The following is an 18,091-nucleotide window of genomic DNA, read 5'->3' on the forward strand; positions in this document are numbered from 1 at the left end:
ATACTGAAAACTCCTCGGATTTAGACAATTTTATTTTGAGAATGCACCAAAATCGTTTTTAAAATATTTTATTTTATTCTTCATCGATTTTCGTGGCCAAAAGTGTGTGTGTGGGGGGGGGAGGGGGGGGGGCGTCGGACCGGCATATTTTCAAGAATGTGTGTGTGGGGGGGGGGTCCGGACCCCTCCGACCCCCCCCCCCCGTCGGCGACGCCCCTGCATCGACCAGCGGTCCCCCATTCATTCGGAATCGTACCCCAATCCGAGGATCCATGCTTCCGGCGGCTAAGTGCAACGCCACAAACCCCTCCGTTCGCAAACGGCCTAGGCCATTCGCGAATGGCCGGCCATTCGCAAACGGACTAGTCCGTTTGCAAACGGACCGCCATTCGAAAACGGCCTAGTCCATTCGCGAATGGACTAGTCCGTTCGCAAACGGACTAGCCTTCGCACTTGGCCCGTAACATATCTAACCTCTGAGGCTCCATCTCCTACATCCCATCCAGCCAATCGGCACCCTCTCTGCCCTCTCGAGTCTCGACCTCCTCTCACATCATCATGTATATGTGATTATGCGACCTCACTCTCCGGCGGAGACTCGGTCACCACTTGTGCACCTGCTCGTGACACATGACATGTTAGCTGGCTACCCGACCCGCCTGCCCCGCCCCCCTCCGAGCTCGGTGAAATGAAAACAATGCCGAGCTGATGTCACGGGGGTGACCGTACTGACGAACACTGGTATGTCAGAGTGGGGCGGTGGGTGGGGGTTCATGATGTTCTAGGAACGGGCTGTAGCCTGCATTTGATCTGTTACCCAACTATAACTGGGGTCGGAAGCGCTGATTCAGGCTCATCTACCACCAGTTGTCTGTCGTGATGGTGCATGAAGCGACGAGGTCTGTGATAATCTCTGTGAGGCCTGCTGCGACCCGGCTGACCTGTGACCTGTGCCTTGGCGCAGGTGCCGGCGCCGGCTCGCTACCTGCACCAGCTGCACCTGGCCATGACCTCGATCCCAGCCGAGCTGGAGGTGCGCGCCAGTGGCCAGGACGGCGGTGGACAGGGAGTCTGGACACGGCTGAGGGTGGAGGCCGGCCGCCGCTTCGGACCGTTCCTCGGCAACTGGACCACACAGCCGGTCCACGAACAGTTCGCCTGGGAGGTGAGTCACAAATGGCAGAGGAGTACATGCAGCGAGCCCACCTGAGTCCCCAGACTGCTGAGTTGGGTCCTCAGACTGCCGAGCTGGGTTCTCAGACTGCTAAGGCGAGCCCTCAGACTGCTGGAGCTGGGTCCTCACTCCTCAGACGGCCGGGGACACAGGGAGCCTAGCTAGAACCTGTTTCACGACACGCCGCTACCATCCGCTACCAGGCATTGGTGCTCGATTTCCATCGAAACATAAACAAAATCGCCAAAGTTATTTGCTCCGGGCGCCAAAATCTGGTAGTGGCGGAAGCTGCATGCCGTGAAATAGGGCCTTGGACAGACCATCCAGAAGAGTCTCGCTATGATGCTCGGCGGAGCTCGGCGGATCGACCGAGCTCTGGTGTGTTTCCCCGACTGTCAGTGCAGCGGGCTGGGGCCGCCCCGTCCCGGGCCGCCGGCCGAACGTCCGACCCCCACTGCAGCTAATCACTGGCGGCGGAATAGCGCCGCGCCGCCCGGCCGGCCGCGCGCCTGACGATGACACGTCGCCGATGAAAGAAATGAATTTATAAATATGTCGGCAGCAGAGGTGGCCGCCCCCACGGCGCTCCTCCGAGCGACTCGTCTCCGCTCTCTCCGCTCTCTCCCCGCTCTGTCGTCTCTCCCCGGTCCGGTCGGGGCTCGATCAAATATCTGGGTCCGTCTCGATCGGAGCCATCAGCGCCGTCGGCCCCGATGGACGCCGTCGCTGCCGACGATCGCAGCCGTCGGCGTCGACGATCGTCGGCAGGCGACAAAGTGCCGGGTGATTCGGGAGCGCGGCCGATGCCGCCGCTCGCCGACAGCAGCCAGTTTAATAAGCTATCTGCGCCAGCTGGCGAGTGATGGATCGACGCGCCTCGTGTCGACACGGATAATAAAACGGCATTCAAAGTGATATCGTGTAGAGATAGTGTGTCGGAGCATCTGGCGCCGCGGGGAGGGGAGAGGAGTGAGAAGGAGAGGGAGGGAGGAGAAGGCCAGGCAGGACCGTTCGTTACTGATGTATTGTGCGCGCGGAGGCAGACTGCTCGCCAGCCGATCTGAGAAGACTGGGAATTCCTCACGGTATTTCACCGGGAAACGTCGTTTTGTTGTGAGGAATTATAGGCTGCGCTGTGGGACACCAGAAGGAAGAAGATGGATGTTTTCATACCGTTTCTGAGCCCATGGAAGAACGCGACTGTAGTTCTCACGCGTTTGACGCTTCACGGTGTAGATCTCCGCTGTCCGTCTATAGTATCTGGCGGTATCCGAATTCTGGGATTATAACAGGCCCCATTCGCTGTCCATTTCTTGCTTGCTCGTCATGCAAAAGTGAGGCATCTGTCTCTGTTTATATATCGATTTTGATTCCGCATATTTTCCAAACGTTGAACCATCCGTTCATCAACAACCTCGAGTCTCGTGGCTCTTCCCGATTTATCCGTCAGATCATAACTCTGAGTATTGACTCTCCATCATTTATCGACTCGATCCTGAGTCTCTGACCCTCTGTCCATCAGTCACCGTCCGTTTCTCTCGACGTCTCCGTGTGCGGTGACCTGACCTCCGCCCCCTGCGACCATCACCTGTCAGTCACCGCGGTCCGAGGGGTCGACCTCACAGACGGGAGGAGGCCGGCGAGGACGGCCGACCGCCTGCCACCTCTCGTTAGCGCAGACGCGCTAATGATGCCGCCGACTCGTCGGCACGTGGTTGCAGACCGTTTAATCATCCCTGGCGTCATTACTCACACCTCAAAGGGACGTTTTGTGGCGGCTACCGCGCTGACGGACAAACCCCAAATAGACGTCCAGTCGACCGCGCGGCACCGCGGCGGCGGCAGCGGCGGCGGCGGCGGCGGCGCAGCGGAGGTAGCGGCCGGGCGGCGCAGGGGAGGGCGTGCGGCGGTAGAGTTCCTGGACACATCATCAATAATGACCCATCACCGACTGAGGTTACCGCCTCCCCTCTCGCTCTTTCCTCGGCCGCGGCGTCGGCTCCTTTGACAGGGGCGCCTTTGGTGTCCGGCGCTCACCGCTCATAAACGCCAGCCACCGCCGGCTGAGGTGACAATGGGTCGGTCGCGGCGACCGGAACCTCGGCCCAGGCCTCGGTCCCTCCTCTCCCTGCCGCACGCACCTCCGGGAGCGGTGATGCGGCTGAGGTGGAAGGTGAACGGATTACGCTGACAAAGTGGGTGGTCATCCTGGTAAGGGATGAGTAACCGAGTAGAGACCGGCTCGTATTCCACGAGGCTCAACACCGTACAGGGAGAGTCCCTATAAAAAGTAAACTGAACCTTCTGCACGCAAACGCACAGCAACTAATGCTGTACTTAAACTTATCTTCAGGTTGCTGGCAAAAAGAACATGCTGCGCCTGGTAGTGAGTTGAGGCTTTAAGACTTTCACATACAGGCCATGTTTTATGCCTGACGGGACGTAACCTGAGCTGGGTCGAACGGAGCGCAGCTGAATGGGTCAGCCGAACGCGTGAACACCTCTCCAGGTAGGCGCCGGAAACCGCTGGTAGCGAGAAGCCCCAGCGTCGGCCGGGATCGTTCACACAAAGACACCCGAGTACAATGCGCGTCCATTGATGAGATAGCCGCTCGGCTCACCCCGCTCGTCCTCCGGCGCGGCCGAGGTGACAATTTTACCACTTCATAAAATTCCGCAGCGCCGCGCCGCTCGCCAATAATGGGCGAAATATGTAAACCGCGCGGCTCGCCGCTCGGCTCATTACGAGCCACATTGTGGCGTTTTCAGGAAAACTGTTACACACGATTTACGGTCTGTCGAGCGCGCCGGCTGAAAAGATTCCCCTCAATTACGGAAGATCGCCGGCTCTGAATGATCCCTTTGAACGGCGTGGGACAGCCGGCCGGCTGGCCGTACCCCCTCGGCCCCCTTTTTGTGCCGGCGCCGCGCGGTCGAAGGGCGTACGAGACGTCATCATTAGTGGCACCTTTCAGGAGCGCGCTGCGCCGCCCGCTCAAAAGATAGAAACCATACGATTTCTGGAAATGATTTCGACGCGGGCACAAAGCGTCTGGCGGCGGCGCGCGGAGAGGAGGGGAGCTGAGAAGCGCAGACGGTGGGTCTCTGTCGCTCGGCGGGCGGTCCGGCCGGCCGACCGCTGAGTGCCCGGCGTCCGTCACACCGCCGGGGCCGACCCACTGCGCACTGTCCTCCAGCGGTGGGGCCGTGTTCCGCTCTACTGCCGCGGCGCGAACTGGCCCCATCTGACAGACCCGTGCCAAGAGGTGCGTCCGGCGCCGCCGCGGACCGCCACCCCATCCGAGACTCCCAATTACCGCGGTCGGCCGTGTTTGCTGGTGCGCGCTGAGACGCCTGGATAAATAAATACACCGCTCGGCACACTCGACAACACAGCGGGCCGCCGCCGCGCCGAGATAAGGCCAATCGCCGCCGACCACTGCCGAGATTAAGGGTAACAAAGCCACTGGAAAGGCAATAATGTCACGTTCTGTTCTGGCGAGTTTCGCCGAGTTGGCGCCCGGTTTCGTCCGTGTCACTAGCGACGGCTTCCAGCTGTGACGAACCGCTGCACCAGGTGATTAAAAGCCGCGGCGACGAGCAAAAACTGCTCGATGTGCTGTTTATTCTGCTGAAACAAGCCGACGCGGACGGTGACGGGGAAACTTCAAACGAAGCTGGCCCGGTGTTTGGTCAGCGCGCGGCCGAAAACAGCCGGCCGCTGCGCGATGGCCGACGACCTGACGTGCACGGGTTGGGGCGGCCGGCGAGGTGTGAGGACTCCACGACCCCTCCCACCAACTCGGCAGTCAATGTATCGAGTATCAACTCAACTGCCCTCATATTGCATATGCGCCATGTCTGCCCAGAACTCGCAGCGTCGGGTGTCTAGATCAGACCCAATTCGATTTCACTTTGCTGTCCTTTTTTTGTTCAAGACGCAGTTTGCTAAATGCAAGGTCAATCTCGAATCATCATAGTTGAAGTTGGCGGCTAAAAAGTAAAGCATAATGATTATGCGTCATGAATGATGCAACAACAGCCATCGCCTCTTGCAATGTCTTTATCTACTCTCATGTAATTCCCGTAGCTCGCTTAGCCCCTCGCCCTCTCCCGACCCAACCCGATGCAGCTGTCGCTCCGGCGCCCCGCGGCGGCAAATATGCCATCTCTCCCCGATCTCTGCGCGCCCCTGTCCGATCAGAATCGGCTCCCCTGTCCGATCAGAATCGTCGTGTCTCAGCACCCCGCCGGCTCCGTCAGCGGTGTTGTCTCAGCACCTCGGGTGTTCAGGAGGTCGGTGCCTTCCGATTCAGGTGCACAATGTCGGCGCCGCGGGGAGATGGAACCGGAACGATTGTGCCCCGGGCTAATCGTCGACGGGGCTGGGAGGGGCGGGGAGGGATTGACGGTCATGCCACCGGTTCCCTGCTGGGGAGGAGAGAATGACGGGAGAGGAGAGGAGAGGGAGGCCTCGTGGATGGGAATGGGAGATAACTACAAAGGCAGAAACTAGATAAGCAATATGTAATCCGAAATTTTCAGTTTGATAACTAGTTAGTTAGAGGACATTTTTGTGCAATTAAATTTGAAGAGCGTTTAAATGTCTTATGAAGATAGAACAATAATATTCTTCACAAATTCAAATACATTATTGCGAAGATTCACTTTACAGAACAGGAGCAGCTATATTTCGTTTAAAGTTTTTTAAGCTATGTTTCGCTAGAATTGGGAACAACCGTTGTAATGTGCAGCTTTCAGACCCATCTGCAGTCTGCACCTAAGCATTCTTGCTATTCCCACACCTTAGTGCTGCCGTGTCAGCTCTGATTGTTTGCTATGGTTGCTATATCAGGTGCAGCGATCGCCCTGTGCGGTGTGCGTGCGTGGCGACCATCGTCCGGCGGTAATGGCAAATCGCCTTTTAATTGCGCGCCCACCGCCGATGTCAGTATATACCAGCGGCCGGGCGTCCTCACGCTATAGGACAATGCCGCGGCGTATCACTCACAGAATACCAGCAAGCGACGGGTCCTATGTGCTGACACTCTGACACCGCCCCGGCCCTGACACTCGTCCTGACACGGTCCCGCGGGGCCCATCGGTAGGGCGTCAGCGAGGGGTGCGAAGCACCGGGGCGGGTTACGAGCCGCCAGCGCGCTGACTAATTGCCGAAATTAGCCGGTCAATGATGCGTGTCTCGCGTCGCCGCGCTGTCTGGCCCTCCGGGGATGAAGACCGATTCCCAGTGGCGCACCCCCAGGGGGTTCGGGGGAGGGGTGTCACAGGGGTCGCTACCGACCCGCCGTGGGAGCCAGCGTGGGCGAGAAAAAATTCAAACAGGTTGTTGATTGATGAGGCGTGATGCTGTCGGGGGAGATATAGCGATATAGCCAGCGGTCAGCAGGGACGCGCTGAAACAAGTGTGAGCACCGACCACCCGCTGCGTGCACTGATCACGTTTCACTAACGGCTTAGGGGAGGCGACAGAGCGTTGGAACTCGCCTTCCTTTGACCTCATTATTAGCCCAGAGCTTTTATAGCTCTACACTTATTGAGGAGACATTGCTCAGCCGAATGTGTGTAGCCTATGAAAGTGATAGCCAAAGGTAAAATTGCATTGCGAAATCGAAGCGTAAATCCCTTCTTCATCCATATTTTGATCACGAATATTTGAATTATCTTACCCACCCTCATCACATTCCAGTTTTCGGCAGCATTTTCGGTCGGTCGCCGTCGCTGTTGACGCGTGCTGTTACCACCCAATGCTCCCACCCTCAGTAGGTGTGGCCGTGTGATTGGGTGCGCGACACGGCACCGGCGCCCCATTACACTGCGTCAATAGTAGCGCGCGCCGTAATAGCCGGCCACCGTAATGGCTATCTGCGGTCCGGGCAGGTCTCGTGTCACGACCCGATCAAATATGGATGCGGCGCGAGCGGGCCGGCGCGCCGCGCGTGTCAGAGGTCACAGAGCCAATCGGCGCCCGATCGGCACCGGTCCCGCGGGAGATGTTGCCGTGTGTCCGCCGCTGCCCCCGCCCGCTGCTGCACGTTCGCTGCCCGCTGCGGCGGCCCAGGGGAGACACAGGGACGGGACCGTCCAAACTGCGCAGCGAGTCGGTAAACACGGATGAGCAGACATAGCACGGACAGATCAAGTCCTCCCTTCAACCAGATTCAATGCAGTTAATTTTATGATTCTCAGTGGAATCGGCGCTAATATTAGACACAGAGCGAAAGTTATATAAGACACCCTAACCAAAACGAAACTTATCAGATCATACCCAACAATACTTCTTGGCAGCCATCAAGACAGCCACCGTCTGAGCTGTATCCTAATAAAGGAGCTGCCTCTGCTGTTCTGTCTATCTTCTGCTTCTGTTCCTGTTGTCTTTACCGCAGGGCATGGGGCAGCCCGGCGGCGGATCACGTGTGGCCGGCGTCTGATACCTGTCGTTCAATAAGGGTCAGCGACGGCCTGGAGCGGTCGGAGGGCACAGCCGGCTGTCAGTGGCGGTACGGACACGTGTCCGCCGTGTCCCCTGGCGTGTCCACGAGCAGTTGGTGTCCGGAAGCGCAGCCGGTGTAACTGGGCCGACCGGCGGCCCGGCGCGCGCTGATGGCCCCGACACGGGCCGGCCGCCGATCCCCGTCCCTCTAACGGCGCTAACGGAAGCCGGAAAGACATCGATTCAGCGGTAATGGGCCGCTCCCGGCGGGCCGCTGGGTGGCCGGGATAATTCGATACACATTATGTGTTATTATACGACACCGAGGAATTTGGGGCCAGTAATTTGACAATGATTCATAATCGGCTTGCAGAATGGGCACGTGCAAATTTTGGATAGGACATTATCGCGTCAAGTGCCTCACATCAACACCAAGATCAATAACGCTGGGTGAAGGCTCGCAACCCTTGTAACACTGCAATGTGATTAAAATTATTTCACCGTTAATCGGACTAGTTAGTTAAGAAAGTTAGCACTTCCTTAAGATTAAACTATAACCGAAAAGCTTGAAAAAATGTTTCGCCTGTTCTTTGTCGCATTACTTGTCGCATACATTGGCTTTACATTACACCGATGTCAGCGGTTGGATCGGGCGGAAGTGGAGTTTCGAGCCGGATTGCCAGTTTCACCGGCGATAGTGACACATGTGTGACACCCGCCCAAACCCAATTTCCGCACAAGCGTGTGCTAACAACGGGCTGAGACAACTCGACGTCACTTCCCGCGGTCGGCGTCGGCGTCAACGTCGGCGTCAGAGACGTCATCGGCGGCCGTCCGGGGACAATTTGCCGCGTCACTTCCCGGCGGCGGTGGCGGCGCACCGTCTGATCTCGCAGATCACACAGACACACAGGCAGACGCGAGCTGTTCACCAATGTACACGGCCGATAGAGGCCACAGAGGCACCGCCGCCTCCGCCGCTGCGCCGCCGCCCGCGCCGCGCCGCTATTAAACAATGATCTAAGCCGGCAGTCAACAGCCCAGTGCGGTTTGCCGCTCTTCGGACTAACATCTCGGCTTCGCTGGGATACACAGATACACACAAACACGCCGACAAACACAGACAAACAGTGCGCGGCGTGCGCGGACGTCGGCCGAGGAAGATGGGAGAGCACGTGGGCTTGAGGGAGAAGGAGGGACGGAGAGTCACTTACTGGAGAGGTCAGCGAAACGCTAGACGGTATAGGAGATAGGCAATACGCAGCAGCCACCGACAAAGGGATGCAAACTCGGCAAATATTGACGCCAGACAAACAACACCGGTTCGTCAGGTCTGTGACGAACACCGCGGGATTCTGCTAAATGAAGACTCAAGGCAATCGGCACCGTTTCCTGCCGACTCACACGTCCTTGAAGAGTGTCTTCTCGAGTTCTCACTTCTCAGTATCCATGTCCTCAGCACTGATAAGTCTAACATCCGCCCTCTCATCCTCTGTCCCGTCCTGTCTTTTTTCGAGACATGGTGGTAAGTTTGAACACACCGGGCAGTGTGACCTGTCAAGTGGCTGCCTTAGCGTTGAAGCTGGCAAGGCAGACCGAGGTATGTAAACGCCGCACTACCAGACTCAGACGACCAGTTTCCCCTGTGCGCGCGCACGTGTGTGTGTCGGTGTGTATGCAGGATGATTGGACTGGTTCAAACAGCCTGGGGAGCTTTCCATTCAGTCTCGACCCTCCCCCGAGCTCGTAGCTCCGACCGCCGGCGGCCTCCGGCAGTTTGCCAGCCGGCGGCCAAGAATGAATCGGCAAAACAGTCTATGTAGACGGAACGCACCGCGAACTGCGCCGACTTGTGAGAAACCGCAGTCATGTTTGAACTGCGGTTAATGGGCCTCGGAGTGGTGCAGCTCGGGATGTTCTAAAGGCTGCAAATTCAGTTTGGTACCGTTTGATAAGTCTTGAGCTTATATCACCCGGCAGTAAAGCATTGCTGATACACGACATTCCGAGTTAGATAGTGCCCGGTTAGCCCCCGTTCATCCCTGTAATCCCTCGGTCGCGGCGTCTGCCACTCCCTGTCTGGGCTACCCGGGGTTAGGGGGATCGTCGCCTCGGCAGGAGAGCCGCCAGGGCGGGGGCGGGGGCGGGGGCGGCGGTGATTATACGCTAATCAGTGTCTGATGATGTGCACAGTGTGCAGTGGCGGCCATAAACGGCCGGCAGATGGGCTAGATAGGCGGCCGGTGGCGCCACTCGACAGATATCGCCGCCACGGCCTGACACCGTGACCGTGTGTGTGACGGCGCAGCGCCGACGATTAGCGCACGAGAGCCGCGCAAACAGATAGAGGCAGAGCTGATGGACCGCAGATGGTGGCGGCAGCGGAGCATCTGCCGTGGGCGGCGGCCGGCTGGGTCAAAGGCAAATCAGTAGCCATGCGGCTCGGGATGATCCGCGGCCATCGCAGTCACCAGCGCTGCGCTCTGTCGCCAAGAGGTCTTCAAGGGAGGTGTCTACAATGTGATCTGCCTCTAAGCCCCGAAAGTGCTTCAACCCATCGCCTGTGATAGCCGATAGCACATCGGGAGATAGCTATACAGCCAGGCTTCAGGGGATATGACACACCCGGCGGCAACTTCAAAAGCCTCATCGTGGTTTGTACTTGGCAGATTCGCTAGCCGGCCAAGACTGCGGGCTTTCCGGCGTCCGACTGGGCCGCATAAGGGCGACATTGCTTCTGCAGAATCTGTTGACACTGGTTTATGTCATCCGTTCCTGCGGCGCTGGTTATCGCGGCACGACAGGGTCCTTCTATACCTAGTCCTGTGTCTCCGCCGTGTGAACGGAAGGACGATGATGCGGACAGCTGTCTGTGTTTGTTCGGTCGCGTCGGCGTGTTCTGTTCTCAGAGGTCTGTATCACTACGCACACGAGATCGACGTCATCTCGGGATTTCTACGAAGATGTTTCCCGGATGTTCAGCCAGACGGTGAACAAGCCGGTCGGGCAAGCCGCTGCGTAAAGCAGGCATCGATTCTCTTGTGTTGATTGTGTTTTCTCTGATTGATACTACACCCTGCTCAGATATTATTGATGAGGCTGCTAAGCTGCCACCCTTCTTTTAGTGATGATTGTGACCCACTAGTGAGACGGCCAGCCCGGGTCCACCGCTGCCGCCCAGCAGAGTCTCTCACCGTCCCGTGTCTGTGACGGCGGCGGTCGCTTTGTACCGCTCCGCCGGTGCCGGTCCGGCTGGCGTTCAAATATTGACGCGCCGGCGACTCGGAGAGGCGGCCAGAGACAGCTCGCGGGCCGGCCGCGCGACGAGTTTGTCCCACTCGGCGTCCCGCTGCGCCGCCATTGCCGCCGCCAAGGATCGTCTCATTGACGCGCTGGTCGGCGGCGGCTCGTCCCCCGCGGCGTGCCCTGCGCAGCGGCGGGGGGCGCTCGGCCATTGATGATGATGTCTCGGCGTGGGCTGCCGGCGGGGACAGGGGCAGGTGTCAGCGGCGGGACACGTCCCGCCCCGGCCCGGTGCCTCGTTGGGACGGTGTTATATTGGCGGCGGTAGACAGCGAGGCGACGGCAGCTGCCGCGAACGCTGCCGGCCCGTCCCGCCGATCGGACACGCCAGTGACAGAGCCGGCATCCGGACCCGTCGGCGGACAGTCTTCCCGTGTGAATCGACGCTGATTGGCGGCGTCAAATGTTGGCGACGAGGCGCACACTGTGCTTGATTATCTTATCACCGCCTCTGTCAGATTTATTCTTCGCCAGCCTTCTGCTATCTTGAAAAGGTGCTGCTCGTCGCCGGGCGCCGGGCGGCGACAATGCGCCAAACAGAATGAATCGCCGTCACAAAGGGAGCGACCGGCGCGCGGCCCGGACCGATACAGCGCCACTGGCACGGACACAATCCCATTCAGCCGACGTGTGAAGGGAAATTCCGGTAATAGATATCGGCATTTAACGTCACCGCTCGCCGGAGGATGGATCCTTTGCACGCGCACCACCCTGGAAAATCAAGAGTGACATCTCTATCACGGCGCCAGATGCCGAAATGAAAACAAACCGTACCGCCGAGCGCGGATGGCCGCGTCCGCCACACCGCCACGCTGGCTGTTTTTAATGCATTTTGCGCCTGACATGGATTTGAATAAATTAAACCGCCTGTGGAATGATTTTGTGGTTCACCGATAAGTTTGTATTCAAAATTTTGGGTTAAGCAGATTAATCGATTAGCCTCTAGGGATCGAAGGCTTTCAATCTGAGCCAAGGACAGGCAAGAAAAAGCACTGCGCAGTGCGCATGGCATAAGTGACACATTTACATATGTAAATAAAGAAATATCCCTACTAAGGCGCACACGACGATAGCGGCTGTAGTGCACGGATCAAATCTAGTGGACACATGCAAGGCTGACCGAAAAAGCGCGATTTATTTTCATGAATTATGTTCCGTGCCGCGTGCGTCATCTTGCTTTTCCACACGTGATGAAGAGGAAACACAAACACTCGTTCAACTCTATCCGACCGGCGACCACATCCCCATAAGGGTCGCTCCCCGGCCCAGTATCAGTTCCAGACATTATTCGTCCAATGCTCATTAGGCGCTCTCAAGTGCAGCAGAGAGCCTCAGCTCTGAGGAAGCTCTCTCCAGTCTCTGAGCGCGGCGGCGGCGGTGGGGCCCGAGTGGCCTATTTGGCTGCGGTAAGCCGATTACCTGACACAATTGACACACCGTCCCCGCTGCCAGGTCCCCTATTAAACTCTTCCGCTCCGTATCAAGCCGCTCAGCCGATCCCTCCGAATCGGAGCCTCACCCCGTCGGACCCGAGCCGCCGCCGCCGCCGCCGCCGCCCCACCCTCCGTCACGTGACCGCAGCGCCGGCGTCCATTGGTCGCGGCACAAAGCGGCGTCGGCCGCGGCTCAGCTCACACAAATGATGTGCCAGCTCGCTGTCGAGCCCGTCGGCCGCCGCTCCGACCTCATCAAGACAGCAGCGCGCTGTCGGCCGCGATTATTCCGCAGAATGTCGCTCCCACTGAGCGGCGAGTTAATTGGCGACACGTGGTGTACGGATGCAGTCGGATGGAGGCTTTTCATACAGTTAATGATGTACTAAAAGCCGGCAGAGTTATTAAAGTCGAAGATCCCTTAGAGCGTCGAGTACGTCGAAAGATTCGATGCCCATTACGTAAAGAAGTTCAAAGCCTTTCACCATGTTGCGGACGCATTTTGGACTGATGAGGCTATGCGTGAACATTATTGGATGATTTTTTTTTTCACGTGACGAAACGTCTTAGATATTTGAACAATAAGAATAGTTTGGTGCAGTCATGGATACGGAATGCATTGCATCTAGGTACGTGTATTTTTGACACGTGGAGAAAAATTTACGTACCCGAACCCTTGTCACCGGGGATTGGCCGGTAAATGAGCATTAAGGGACAGGGCAGAGACATGACAGCAACTGCTGACAGAAGCTGACAGTGACCCTGCTGGTAACTTAGCTCAGCAGGTGACCGGACGGTGACCCGATGTGTGACCGGACAGTTAAAATGACCCACCGATGGCGGCAGAAGACGCGCAGGAAGAGGTGGCGTGATAAGATTTGACGAGCGGGTGCACACTTCCCGTCGTTTCTCGGGCGGCAGCGGGGGCGGGGGCGGGGGCGGCATCCGGCGCCCGTGTCGGTCGGGCCGCCGACCTGTTGACACGGTGGTTAGAGCCGACCGACACGGCCGGAGCAAACTTCCTGTCCTCTGACGGCGCCGGCACCGAGTCGACCGGACCTCAGCCGGTCCGGACTCCGGAGTCGGAGTCGGAGTCGGCTTAGGATGTAGACCTCTCGCCACCGGAATGGTCCGGTCTGGATAGGTGAGTGGGATCGGTTCTTGTTCACTTACCTACCTCCCTTCGAACCCTCGGAGCTGGTCCACTGTTACCTCCACTAGTTGGATTTCTTTTATTAAGTTTTTTTTTTTAAATTCTTTGAAGATAAGTACTTGATATATGATATTTTCACAAGGAGTTGTTTCTGCTTTATTGACACCAGCTCGTTCCAGCGCAGGTCTCAGACATCAGACAGGGCGTAGTTCAAACACAACTCACCAGGTGTCGTCCAGGTGCAGCACGGTCGGACAGGTAACTACCATGTGCTGCCACCTGTTGTCGCTGGGGTGAACTATCGGCTCGAACTGCCGGTCCCGCTTCACTGCCTCCTCTGAGCCGCGGTCCGGCGCGGTCCGCTGTGGTCCGCTTTGGTTCGCAGCGGTCCAGCGGCGCCCCCTCTTCCCCTCCCCGTCCGCTGAACACTGTCAGCTGCCGATGTGGCCCGATATGGACCCGTTATTACCTGCGCGGCACGATGATTACCGGCGAGCGCACTGACCGCGCACCGGCAGATGGTCTGTTTGTTTTATCAATGGAATCTGCCCGCCAATCCGAAATAATGGGCTTCCGACGTGATTTGCTGCGAGGTCGGACGGCTGGCGGCGTACCACGTGCCCGTGTATTGTGACCCGAATCACGGCCGAATCATGACCGGATCGCGGCGGAATCATGACCGCATCGCTATGGACTCATGACCGGTTGGCTGTTGAACACGGCCACTGTTGTATCGTAGCGAGAGAAAGCAAACTTTATTCTACGCCTATCTCGGCGTGCGTGTGCATTGTTGACAGTTTTTTTTGTATACCTATCCGATACTTTTTTCATCACATAATATCATTCAGTACCTACAGATTTGATTTGGACGCATTCGTTTCTAAAGAAGCAGGCAAGGTGTTATCAGCTTATCACTTTAGCTTCCATTCAACCTTCTAGGAGAAAAGTCGTACCTAAAGGACATATGCGCAATAATAATGCTTTATCGTCAGCTAACTTCAGAAGCCGATCGTCCAATACCTGATCAATACCATCTGCCCCTGTTGGTGTTTTCGCGATATCAGAGGAAGCCCCGGCTACCCAACTGGTTTGATTAGTGATTACAACAAGTGAGGCTTCCTAAACGCTCCTGAGTGCTCCCCATCGACGACAGGGTCTATATATGGCCTTGCGACAGGGTGCCGCCAAACACGGCGTAATCCCATATCAACATCAAAGGCGGTTCCCACGCGCAGTTAATTAGCGAGCTCCTCCCCTGAGCCGCTCGTCACAGTGTCGGCTCCGGTCGGGGGAGCCTGCCGTCCATAATAGCCACTAATGCCGACTCTCTCGCCCGCCGTGCCGCCCCACAAGTGCACTCGGTCGTTTGGCGTCACCGTCCGCCGGAGCCGGCTCACTCACTCAGGGTCTGTCGACGATCGGCGCTCCTATCGTCCGCTCCTCCGCTCTCTCCCTGCTCTCAGTGCTCTGCCGGCGCCATCAGCGACACCTCTGTCTTCCGGGGCCGATGTGGCGTGACCCGGGGTCGGAACCGGAACCGGTCCTGGGACGGAGATAAACTGCCGACCGGCCGGCCGCCGCCCGCCGTGAGCGCTACAATAGCCGCTACCACCGCCGGCCCCGTCACCACCACCGCCGCTCGGAGCACGTGCCGCCGCTGGCGGAGCTGTTTCCGGCGTGCGGTGAGGCCCGCGCGGACGGGCCATTAGTGGCGCATACGGCGCATTGTCGTTGAATTAGTCTCGGCGCGACCACAATGCGACGTCAAAGGGTTGCATCCTGTGGGCGCGCGAGGCGGCGGAGCGTGCCGGCCTCTCTTCCTGACGGTGAGGGTCAGAGGTGAGGTGCGGAGAGGAGCGCGGCGCCGGACCGTCCGGCTGGCCGACCTCAGAGCTCCAGATAATGATGCGATGTATAAGTGGCAGTCGAAGCTCAGACGAGCATACGGTGTCTGCAGTAAACAGCAAAGTGAGAGAAACTGATTTATTCGCTAAGTGAAAAACAGCATTCAGTTGCATGTTTTTCAACGTTTCAAGTTTCATTTACAAGAATGAATTAATTCGCCATTTTAAGCACCTTAGCCCTAACTGACAGCTACCTCATAATTATTCTATCAAAATTTATTCAGTTAACAAACTTAGTTGGTTTGGTATACTGCCGCAGTGCCGATGTCCGATTTCGACCGAGACCTCCAAGCATTTCCAATGCCAGGATATCGCCTGGATTAGACAGTGTCCGTCCATGGCTCACCCCCAGGATCATCATTACACATCCCCAGCTCACGGTTATCGCTAATCCATTCAGCTATTGACTCTGGCCATTATTCGGTGCTCTCAACCGTCGCGCGCATGCAACCGCGTCACTCTAGCGCGAGGGCTCAGCGCGATTTCAAACAAATCCGGCCACGAAACGCGGCTCGCGTGCCGGCCGATTTTTTCTCGGGCTGACAGTCGGCGGAGGGCCGCGGCGATCCGGCTCGCGTTTAATTATCTGCGTGGTCAGCGGCGCCGGCTCGCTTTGTGACGCCGCCATGCAACATTAATGCGGCTGGCGTGCTCGCCGGTGAGCGCCGGCGATGGTTCTGATGGAGCACAGCCTCGCTCGGCGCCGCTACATCTGTCTGCCGGCCGAGCGGACCGCACAGCCGTGATTCCAGCCGGCGTCGTTAATAATTTAGTGGCCGCGTTTGAATGGGCCGGCTGCGATTGGCGCGCCGGTTCGCTGCCGAGCTGAGGGGGAGAGGGGGAGCGGGGGAGGGGGTCCGGTGGCGGTGGTCAGAGGGGCGGCTGGTCATTGTTACTGGCGATCTCCGGCCATTGCAGCGCTGTTCAAATAGCGCCATCTCACTCTGGAACCGTTTGTCCGCAGCAGCGGGACCGGCTTGGACTGTGCATGGGGAGAGACTTACAATACAATCGATGATACCTTCTACTCCTGTTCATTGATAGCTAACACCAGAAGTTATCAACAAAAACAGGTTACAGAAAGTTAAACTCAAGCTTCTGTCTAGAATCACAAAGGCAACACGTCCTCCATTTGCTTATGCAATAAGCATAAGCATATGAAGAAGTAGTATGCAGTGCTCTAGCGAGGAACATCTTGATATATGTAGTTAGGATTTTAAAAGACCTTTTCCTCGATAATTAATTGGAAATTCAATAAAAAGTAAATATTATATTGTTTGGCAAATTTTCGAACAACAGTTCATTCTCAAGCCACATGAAACAATTGATGTGTCGGGTTTCAATTGTTTCATGTTTTCATGTCAATTGTTTCATGTGGCTTGAGAATGAACTGTTGTTCGAAAATTTGCCAAACAACATAATATTTGCTTTTTATTGAATTTCCCATTAATTATCGAGGAAAAGGTCATTTAAAATCCTAACAACATAAAGCATAAGCAATAAGCATACACTATATCGAACCATGCACGTTCTTCTGTGATCGACACATATCTGTGAATTTTATTTCTCTTTTGTTTTCGAGAGTTAGACGTTACTGATTTCACTTTAAGCTCCTCTCAAATCTCGGACATCGCGCTGTACGCCCTCCTGACCTTCTGTTATTGACGCGAAGTGCTCACGTCTCACCCATCTCGTCTCGGACATGAGATCCAATCTGGTTTTACTGTCGGTCTGACGACCCGTCTGTCCGTGGTTCAGCTTTCCTGAGAAGGCGAGCACAATGCCTCTCCGACATTCCGGTTGGTAGCAGCGGTGCTGAACTCCGCCCCGCCTCGCGTCCAGCAGTACTGGACCCCGACCCCACCCCACCGCTCTCGTCTAGTGCCGCCATTAAACCTGACGCCCCTCTCCATCCGACGGCGTCGCCTTCTTCTCCCACTCTCCCTTCGTTCCTTACTGCTCTTTACCGAACCTCTCTCCCTTCTCTTCTGCTCTGTGGTCGGTGTGCTGACCTCTCCGACACTGGGTCGCTGCCCTCTCTCCCCAGCCCTCCCACTCTGCCTCTCCCTTCGCCGGCCCGTCAGCTCTCCCCGCCAGTGATGCAGCTCGCCATCTTACCTCCCGGCCTAGCCGCAGCTCGGGGCGTCTCTCTCAGGCCGCCGAACGACAACACGGGTTATCCATTTTGTCGGAGACCATCAGTCAGACGAGCCGAGAGCAGCCGACGGCGGGGTGCGCCATTGAGTCGCCGCCGACGACGACACCGCGCCGCAATCACCGCCGCGCGCCACTAATGGCCTCAAATGGCGCATCACGCTGCGCTCGCGGCGATAGCGCCGTCGCGAGGATGGCCGCCATCTTGGCTGAGATGGTATGGTGGGAGCGGTATTGCACGGCAGGAGAGAGAGAGAGAGAGAGAGAGAGAGAGAGAGAGAGAGAGAGAGAGAGAGAGAGAGAGAGAGAGAGAGAGAGAGGGAGAGGGAGGGAGAGAGAGGCGATAAGGAGGGCAAGACAGAAGAGAAAGGAAGAAAAGGAAGGAGAAGGAAGATAGAGGAAAAAGAAGGAAGTGAGACTTTGAAGTAGAATACATGAGCGCTGGAGCGGCTTTTTTACGCGAACTTTATAACGTAAAGAACGGACTTTGAAAAGAGACTGACAAATACGGTTATATTT

At 57.0% G+C, this 18,091-nt stretch overlaps 1 protein-coding gene across 1 annotated transcript in view; it reads left to right on the forward strand.

Moving 5' to 3' along the window:
* Positions 1 to 18,091, forward strand: part of LOC122364369 (histone-lysine N-methyltransferase MECOM-like) — a 56,970-nt gene that overhangs the window by 19,300 nt on the left and 19,579 nt on the right. Inside the window, exon 3 of the mRNA XM_043334676.1 lies at positions 965 to 1,165. Coding sequence (XP_043190611.1) covers positions 965 to 1,165 — 201 coding nt within the window. The remainder of the gene's footprint in view (positions 1 to 964; positions 1,166 to 18,091) is intronic.

Source organism: Amphibalanus amphitrite, unplaced genomic scaffold (genome assembly GCF_019059575.1).
Source record: "Amphibalanus amphitrite isolate SeventyFive unplaced genomic scaffold, NRLGWU_Aamphi_draft 000672F_arrow, whole genome shotgun sequence".
Taxonomy (NCBI): Eukaryota; Metazoa; Arthropoda; class Thecostraca; order Balanomorpha; family Balanidae; genus Amphibalanus; species Amphibalanus amphitrite.